This window comes from Alosa alosa, chromosome 10, assembly GCF_017589495.1.
Source record: "Alosa alosa isolate M-15738 ecotype Scorff River chromosome 10, AALO_Geno_1.1, whole genome shotgun sequence".
Taxonomy (NCBI): domain Eukaryota; kingdom Metazoa; phylum Chordata; class Actinopteri; order Clupeiformes; family Clupeidae; genus Alosa; species Alosa alosa.
In genome coordinates, this window is record NC_063198.1 from 22,560,330 (window position 1) to 22,570,329 (window position 10,000).

The 10,000-nt window shown below is 39.5% G+C and overlaps 1 protein-coding gene across 1 annotated transcript; it reads left to right on the top strand.

Annotated features, from left to right (window-relative positions):
* The first annotated feature begins 489 nt into the window (after window positions 1–489).
* On the top strand, window positions 490–7,840 carry LOC125301967. Its single transcript, XM_048254868.1, has 8 exons — window positions 490–559; window positions 1,448–1,545; window positions 2,047–2,323; window positions 2,490–2,635; window positions 2,853–3,135; window positions 4,052–4,194; window positions 4,337–4,628; window positions 6,686–7,840. Exons 2-8 carry the CDS (start codon window positions 1,464–1,466, stop codon window positions 6,861–6,863), a joined length of 1,401 nt encoding a protein of 466 aa, XP_048110825.1. The 5' UTR covers window positions 490–559; window positions 1,448–1,463; the 3' UTR covers window positions 6,864–7,840.
* Window positions 7,841–10,000: the final 2,160 nt, after the last annotated feature.

Here is a 10,000-nt window from a genome sequence, read left to right on the forward strand (position 1 = left end):
CATTAGTATGAATGGTTGCATGCCTACTGCTATCAGGTCATGCTGATTTTAAAGGCTAAATAAAAACAACCATCTAGATGTTTTTGGTTTCTGTTGCCACCCATATGTGAGTAATGGTCTCAGAACAAAACATTTCTGGTTCCGCCACTGGCCCTGAGAGGCTATGGTTTGCCATGATATTAGTATAAGGAGGCACACTGGTGTGGGTCACCGAGTACAATGCCAGTAAGTTGTGGGTTTGATTCCCCACTGCTAATTTTGTGCCTCTCTCCTCGGGTTAAGCATGTCAGCTAAGTAAATAAAATGATGTAAAGGCCAAATCACAAAAGAACAAAAAAGAAATGTCTGCTGATGCTGCAAAGAGTGATTTTTTTGGATGTTCTTTGGAACCCATTCTGCCATGACTACGCTGATTTCGCCATTTCCTGAGGAAGCGTTTTGAGTTGAATTGTGATGGGCTGGTCAGCAGAGAGCATATAGTTTCATTCCCAGCTTTGAGGATACACAGACAGAGGAATACATCTTAAAAATTGCACTGCAACATCCACAGAAACTTCAGGTATCTATATGATAAAGTTGTAGTTGTCTATCTAGTTGATGATTTTGCATTGTATGTTTATCATGTTTGAAATATTCTTTAGCAAACCTAAAGGAGAAATCCAGCCGATTTTCTTGATCGCTAAAGTTTGTACTGTCACATCTGCCACATAACTTTTAATGACATTGATTGATACATTTCATGTCACTGTTTATGATTAATTTTGGCTCATGTTACATAATTTCTTTGCCAACATTAGAATGCTTTAGAAGGCTTTGTCTGTGGACTTAGTAGGTACAAAAGATGCTGGTTTCACAACATGAAAGATTAAAGCATTTGGGCTTTTCCAGGGTTACTGTAGACTGTATACAATATATAAATGCTGTATATGTCAATATATAATGCATCATGCACATACGCCTTAATACAAATAGGAAGTCAAGTTTTTCAATAACCTTGCTGCCATGTCGCTGCAGCCGCAAGTGTCTGAGTCCAGAGCTATGGGTTTTTGCTGGATACCAGCTATTATGGACACATGTTAAGACAAAGACAATTAATCAAAATAAATATCACAAGTTAAAGGGATACTCTGAAGTAAAAACAAGCCAAGGTCTATTTTCAGTAGTTAGCAAGCTCATTGTTAGACCCTAGGTTGTTTTTTACTTTCGGAGTATCCCTTTAATTGCAAATGTATGTGATATTTTTCATCTCAGAAATGTACTGACCCAGGAGAGAACATTACATTGCTGTATGCAAGTGTATGCATTCTTTATATTCAATATGCATTCATTACTCAATATATCCTGTATTTTGGAGTAATGTTACATGGCACTCATGGTCTTAGTTATCTACAGTAACTGAAAGTAAATGAGAAATGAGTCCAAGTTGTCTTGCTGTGTCCACATACAGAAGCAAAGAGAGAGAGATGGCCATTCCTATCCTGCTGCAGAGGACTGCAGTCCTGCTCCTCTCACTGGCAGTGACCACACCCGCAGTTCATCTGTCAGGTATAAACTAGGGTAGCATCTACTGTATAATGTTTTCTCAAACCAGTGCTGGTGTTAAGGAAGTACGCTGGGAAAGGGTTCTAATTAAGTTAATTTCCTCTGTTTTGGGGTCACATGACCAACCTGGATGACAAATTTCACAAAAAAGGTCACTTCCTAAAGAAGGCAATAGCTTGCATTATCAAAAAAGACAAGATTTTGTAATGCAATGCTATTTTTCCCTGTGAGAACATGCATGTAGTTAGTTTATACTGTATGCTGTAAAGACTGTATATCTCACACATTTTGATAAAATCATACTCATAAAAAAGTTTCCCAACATATTAAGTTACACTGATTTATGCACCTGCAGCATAACCTATTAAGGTGTTCAGACTCCTCTCTATCTTCCTAAAAAACAACAACAGCATATTTGTACGTTAGAATCTGGTTTATGCAGAACTTTGTTTATGTAGTTATTTTTTTTGTAGTTTTTAGTTAATGTTTTATACTGTTGTATAGGTAACCTTGCCTTGGACGCTCCGTCTGTCCTATCGTCCACCTACGGTGGCATGCCGGATCATGCAGTCGATGGAAGGAAAGATGGCATGTTCAACGCAGGCTCCTGCACCCACACTGAAACTGAGACCAATCCCTGGTGGCGTGTCGACCTATCCCGCCCCTACAACATCACCAGGGTAACCATTACTAACCGCGGGGACTGCTGCGAACAGCGCATCAATGGAGCGCAAATACGTATTGGCCACAGCCTACAAAACAACGGCAACGATAACACCCTGTAAGACAGTCAGAACGAAAGAACGATCACAATGAATTGATTTTCATTTTCAAGAAGTGTATGTTTTCCATGGGTATGTCTAACTCGAATACACTCGTTCTCTCTCTCTCTCTCTGTGTGTGTGTGTGTGTGTGTGTGTGTGTCTATGTGAACGGAACATCCGTAGCGCTGTTGTAATCCAGTCCATCAGAAGAGGTGAGACTAAGTCATTCCGGTTCAACTCTGTGGAAGGCCAATATGTCAACATCTTCCTGCCTGGCAAAGAAAAAATACTGACACTGTGTGAAGTGGACGTGTTTGCTGGTGATGAAGGTATCTGTGTGTATTATGCTGCCATCTCTAAATGCAAGATCTGCAACACTTATCAGGACAATTGTTTGAATCATACATTCCGTTACTGTGCTCCAGTGCTACAGTGTACATTTGCATTTATCTTTAGCTTTACAGCCATGTCAAAAATGCTTTAGGACATTTACAACTGAATAAATATATCTGAACAATACACACTTTTCCTCATTTTCCTGAACAGAGAACATTGCTCTGCAGCGTCAGGCTACCCAGTCATCCATATACAGTGCCTCTGGTTTCTCTAAGTATGGCGTGGATGGAGACAGGAATCCCAATTACCATGAAAAAGGCTGTGCTCACACCTATCAACAGAACAACCCTTGGTTCAGAGTGGATCTCCTTGCGAGATACGAAATCACCAGGGTAACTATCACCAACCGGAGGGATTGTTGTGCAGACCGTATCCAAGGAGCTGAAATCCGAATTGGTGACAGCCTGGACAACAATGGCAACACCAACACACGGTAAGTCAACTGAATAAGTCTGTAGCCTAAGGCAACCATGATATATACACACACATCATAGAAGCCATATGTGATTTAACTGCTCTTTAATGACACCCTCTGTTGGTATGTGACAAAACGATTGCCTTGTGCCATGTGTGGAAGGACTCCATTGTATGTTGATTTTCATTTCAGCGCCCATGTTGACAGGTTAGAGCAGCCACACTGCCTCGATCATAAGTCCCCCCCCCTTTGTGTCTGAACAATGAGCAAGCGAACTATTGACTCGTTCTTCTGACCTGCGGCTAGTGTGCTAGTGCCAGAGCCTACAGTGTCACAGTCGGATGATGATTCAGAGTCAGAGGTTTGTGTGGCGACAAAGGCCCCGAACCAACCATTTTCGGGAAGACTGGCTGCGAGAATTCAGCTGGTTGAGGTAGGCTACTGTAGGGAGACAAACTCCATGAACTGCGATCGTTGCAGTCGCTACCCCAGAACTGCAGGGAACACAACGTTTGCCGACAGTGCAGACACTTCGCAGTTTAAACACAATACACTAGTTAAACACAATCTTAGCCTCAAGCATAGAGTATGCCATGACATGTTAATGAAGAAAAAGCCCCTGTCAATTGTTTTTTAGAATTCAGAAGCCAAGAGGGCTGTAAATCAGAGCTTCAAAAGTGCACAATAAAATGTGACACTGAATTTGAAACAGCACATTTTAATTTCTGCATCCATTATCAAAGGATTTATTAGTAATACAGTGGAAATTAGTAGAAATGTGAATATTTGTTTAGCATGTTGATTTACAGTGTGTAGGCCTTCATTTTCTGGTTGCGCCCCTAAAATTTTCAGTTGGGGGCCACTGTGCTCCTAGAGAAAAAAAGTCAGTCTGGAGCCCTGGTAATGATCTCTAACTGGTGATTACCTGTTACAGGGCTGCGGTAATTCAATCCATTCCAGCAGGAGCATCAAAGACATTTGACTTCAAACCAATTAGGGGGCGCTATGTGAATGTGGTCATACCTGGAAACCTGAAGGTGCTCACACTCTGTGAAGTGGAGGTGTATGCCGTAGTTGGTATGAGACATTCACTTTTTCCTTTGATCTGGTTAATTTAGTTAATTTTAGCGTGATTCATAAAGCCACGGTTTATGTTAGTGTGTTTAATAATGCCATTTATTTGTGTAAGTATTTGTTGTACGGGTAATTCCATCTGCAGAAATTAATATTGCCCCAAGAGGAAGAGCGACCCAGTCCAGCCTGGTTCTAGGAGAGATGTCCAGTTTTGGTCACGCTCTGAATGCCATTGACGGAAACCCCAACCCAGATCAGCGCAAGGGCACCTGCTCGATGACGGACCGCGAGACTGACCCCTGGTGGCGGGTGGACCTGCACGAGAAATACAGGGTCTCAGCTGTGGCCCTGACCAACCCAAAGAGCGGCTCACCTAAAGGCCTGAATGGTGTCCACATTCGCATCGGAGATTCAACCAACCCTAAGGAAAATCCCCTGTAAGTTCAACATGTCTTATTCCCCAGAATAAAGAAATACTATGTTATGATTGGCAGAAGAAGGGTATTAATCCTGTATATCGGGAGACCTATGATATAGATCTAATATGGGCATTGTAGAGCAGCGGTAATGCCACATATTGACAACTAGTCAACAACACTGATTCGATTCCCACTACTAGTCAACAACACTGGTTCAATTCCCACTACTGCAAGTGCATGTCGCTTTGGATAAAAGCATCTGCTGCAATATCAATCAACTTGAACTTTAGTACAAATGTTTAATCACCGTTTCATATCATTGCTCTTTTGAATGGGAACCCTAACAACCATAGTAAATGGTTGAACATACAAGCATGCTTAGCAACATTGGAATCAACTGTAATCAAGACAGTTACTAGAGCAAAGTTTCTCACAATTGGCATGGGGTAGGCTACTTTCCATAAGATCATCTCTCAATGCAAATCAAACCAGCCATTAGGCTAACTGAAATAAAACCATGCCAATCTATAAGTATGGTGAAGGGTACGTGATAATGTGGGGCTATTTTAATTCCACAGGCCAAGGAAACTTTATCAGGATGCATAGTATCCTGGATCCATGAAATAACTGGCCTTTAAAAATAAAGCCGTGGCCTACTGGTTAGGGCTTCGGGCTTGTAACCGAAGGGTTGCCAGTTCGATTCCCAACCAGTAGGAAACATGTGGGTGGGGGAAGTGGTTGAGCACTGCTCTCCCATGCCCACATGCACAGCTGAAGTGCCCTTGAGTAAAATGGGTCTCAAATGTCCGAAAGAAAAAGAAATACTGGGGAAAAGGTAGTGTGAGTGTACAATGTCAGGGTATGTTACATTACATTACATTACATTTAGCAGACACTTCTTGACCAAAGTGACTTACATATGTCAGCTATATTACAAGGGATCACATTGTCCCCGGAGCAACTTGGGGTTAAGTGCCTTGCTCAAGGGCACAACGGTGGAAGCCGGGAATTGAACCGACAACTTTCAGGCTACTGCACGCTAGCCCAGTTCCTTAACCACTACACTACCACCGCCCCATACATGTATGTGTAAAGGCTTATCTGTGTCCAGGGAACAGAATAAGGGAATCCAGTGTCAAAGGGCAGAACGGTTCAATCAGGATCCAAGGAGACTGACTCGCCATCCAACGAAATCCAGAGTAGGCTACATAAAAAAAACAATCGATATTCGAGATAAAAACAACACAAAGGTCTTGTAGCTTCAACAATAGATAGAAAAAATATGTAGAAGGAAAGGTACAGTAAGCTGATTCAGATAGGCAGACTTAGAAAAAGAGTTTATATTACAAAAGTATCATTTTTCTCAAGAGGGTTATCAATAACGTCTAGTCAAGTTCATTCAAGTAGAGTCTCCAGAGTGAAAAACAAACCCGTCACCTAGGAGATGACTATACCAAAATAAAAGTCTTTGAGAATACATTCACGTCCAACCAGACCAAAAAGAGAATGAAAAATAAATAAATATAATCATGTAAACTCAGCTTCTTGTTTCTTGCTATTTATGAAATATTTATTCAATTTATTTTATTTATATACTTATTTAGTTATTGTACTCAAACCATTCTAATACTAAAGTTATGGTCTTAGTAACCAAACTTTAAGATGGGTTACATGATACAAGATTTTTATTGCATCCTTCTACTAACAGGACTCTTTTCAAAGGGCCCATTCACTTATCTGCCTTATCTGACAAACAAGTTCAGGCCAATTATGTGCATGCTTTAGTACGTGTACACAATGTTGTTTTAATAATTTTGTAAATCATATGCTCAACGTTCTCTTAGGAAATCATTGAGTAAATACTACATACATTTTGGTAGGCTGCATGTAAAAATCATTGGCCTATTGTCGAAAAGCTTTAAATATTAATCAAAGAAAGATGAATGGAAGTATCTACATGTTTATTTACTTAAAGTGATTACAGATTTGATGATTGTGGATATGTATTGATGATGACTGTTGTAAGGAATGAGAGTGGTGAGCGAGTACTTTCTTTCTGTCATTGTGCATTACAGGTGTGCAAAAGTGACATTTGTGCCCCTTGGCGAAACAATGCGGTTTGAATGCACAGAGGCCATGGAGGGGCAGTATGTGACTGTGATCCTACTGGGGCAAGAGAGATCCCTCAGCCTGTGTGAAGTGGAAGTCTTTGGGTCTCCAGTAAGCACTTATCAAAGTAGCACAAACACATAAATATGATTTTTGAATACTTTGAAGAAAAGATTTTAGACAAGTTGAGGGAGTAGCCATAACATTAAGGTTCAGTTTACTTCAAACACAATAATGAGAGTAACATTTTCTATGAAGATCATTGCAATAATGATTTATGCATACATTCATAACACAATGTAATCATTTACAATAACACAATGTAATCATTTACAAACAAACATGAGACTCTATAGCCTAGACTCTATATAGCCTTTATGATGCATTATGACCTATTGCTTTAATGTGTTATCACTAAGTATACCACATTTTATCACCATGGGCCATACAAATCTCAGATAATCATAATCCAATATAACTGACCCTGCCTGACCTTCATAACTAGGTAACACTTTCTATGAGCACAGTATCCATAAAGAATTATAAACATATTCATTAAATTGTTATAAAGTATTCATAAAGCCTCACCATTCACCATCCTCACGTCTGTATAGCTACATAATTATTGCACTGCTCTTATAAAGCATTATGGTGATGTTGTATAAGCCCTTACAGCTTGAAATATCACAATGCACTATAAAGCTTATTTTATGCTGTATCCACAACGCATTATAAACACATTGCTATATGGTTATAAAATATTAATAAAGCCTCATAATGTATGGCATAAGTCTATATAGCTATCTATGCATAGTCATGACTGCACTCATAAAGCGTTATGCTGTTATGGCGTAAGCCCTTTCTTGAAGGAACAGAATAATGCTTTATGAACGCAGTCATTACTATGTATAGATACAGTAGCTATATGTCTCTGTCTCTCTATCACTGTGCTGTGCTGATGCATTTTAGCAACATATGCTTAATGATTTCACAAGATGGAATAATCATTTTCAATTTGGCATAGCATGCTTTTTTATGTAAAAATGCCCATACCAGTATAATATATCATATATGATTGCAGTGTATAGGACCAATAAGAATAAAGATCAATGTAATGAAAAAAATGCCTCAACCACTTTTGGGTGCTAGGCTGTGAAGGTGCCTATTGTGTTCTTTAGACTGTGAATTTGGTGGTCTCCCTTTTATTGCATTGTGTAGGCTACACACTCAAATATGTCTCAAAAAAGAACAACAACAAAAAAAAAACAGAAAATCTCAAACAGTTTACCTGTTATTCGACAGCCCATGCACAACCCTAGCACAAATATACAACTGCCTTCTTGCTGATATGTGGTGTGAAATTCATACTGACTTGCATTAGCTACAGAAAGTCCTCCTAACTTTGAAAGACTGATGCAATACTGCATGTGTTGAGTAATTGTATTATATGGACAAAGTTTCAGCATAAATTTGGCTGACTGTGTCAGTTACTCTTTCTAAATGTGCTGTGGTAAGGTAAGCTGGTTTCAATTCCTCATCTCCAATGTGGGAGAAATTCACTAGAAAAGCAGTGGTCTACTTCCCGGCCGAACTGGAATAAACTTCCACATCACCTCATGAACTTTTCAAGCGATGCAAATTTGATAGCTATTTAAGAATGAACGATTGGACAGGCTGGAAACCATTATTATTATTTTTTTTAATCACTTTTTTGATGCACTGGGTGCCACTTTAGCATCATTTGCCAATATTCAGGGCAGTCTGATAGTCTTGGAACCCTGCACATTGTAAAATGATGCTAAGCGGCCAGTAGGTTGAACAGTGATAAAAAGGGGTGTAAGGGAGTTGTAAGGATGAATCCTTGATCATACTACTATTTATAAATGAGATTTCTATGTGTCTACATTTAGATGATCTATAAATTCCCCTAAAGTTGCCGCAATTGCCCACTAGATGGCAGGCTGTGCACTGAGTTGGCATAAAGGTCATATCGGCTGAAAGTACAAGCAAGCTCTGTAACTGTATTATACAATATGGCTATGGTGTAACTAACTATACTCCTTATCATTCAATGCCCAGTGAACTCTTGGGATACTCTGATGCCCTTACGTTTGATGTCATGAGGCAGTTCTGTCCACAGCTGTGCATACGTGGTCTGTTATCACGCTCTCTCTATCTGACATTAACCTTGCATGAGTGCAACAGGAAGACATTATGCAAGATCATCAGGGGCTCTTTGTGATGCTTCCTTATGTAACAGCCATGAATCACTACCCACCTCATTAACTCAGGTTGAGCCTGCTGCTTATTACAAAGTAATTAAACTTCTTGGAGGCAATGGCCATGAAAATAAACATTTTACACTCCCATGAATTGGTGAACTGAATGAAACACTTCATATGCATGCCTGGCATACTATTTTATTTTATTTTATTTTATTTTATAAAGATTAGCTAAAAATGACCTGTGAATCCTGATGAAGTGAAGCTGAAATGGGGGAATCCAGTGGACTCTGGAGATGAGTTCTGAGATGAGATGATCTGAGATGATCACCCTGCTTATGCACCGTCATCAAGATGTCAAACCCACACTAGTAGGCTCTCTTCTATACGTACTTTCCGCCAGTCAAGTCGGTGTGTGTGTGTGTGTGTGTGTGACTGCATCAAGAGGATCACAGCCGTTGGTAAGGGCTGGCTGAAACCAGTTAACAGCACACACACGCTCATTACGTAGGATATGTATCAACAGAAGCTCAATGCACACTGCAGCTGAGCAGCCATTGCCACAGAGGGACTCACTTTATACATTTTATTGAATTATGTGTGGTAGAACAGTGAAAGATCAAATTCATTCAGCTCAATTAATTTCATTATAGTTATTATTAGTTTTATTGACATGGTTTCTGCCTGAATCATTTGCCTATTTAAGCCTATTTAAGTAAATTCAACTAAAGGAAATCTCAGTCTGAAATGCATATAAAAAATAAGGGAGGTGTTACCTGCTGAAAACCTGAGGTTGTCAGGTTATCAGGTAAAATGGAGACTGATAATGTATGATAATATGATAACAATTGTGATTTAGGGAAAATAAACAGGTTTCCATTAACATTAGCTGCATTATCTATGCAAATTAGGAGCTTATCGACCTCTTTAAACAAATGGATTTCCATCCAAAAATTGGTTGGAAAGCAAACAACAAAGGCAAAACAATGAGACATTTTGGAGTTCTCTCTTGTGTGAGAATCACTCGCTACATCTGCCTCTTTTAAACAATCTGACCTA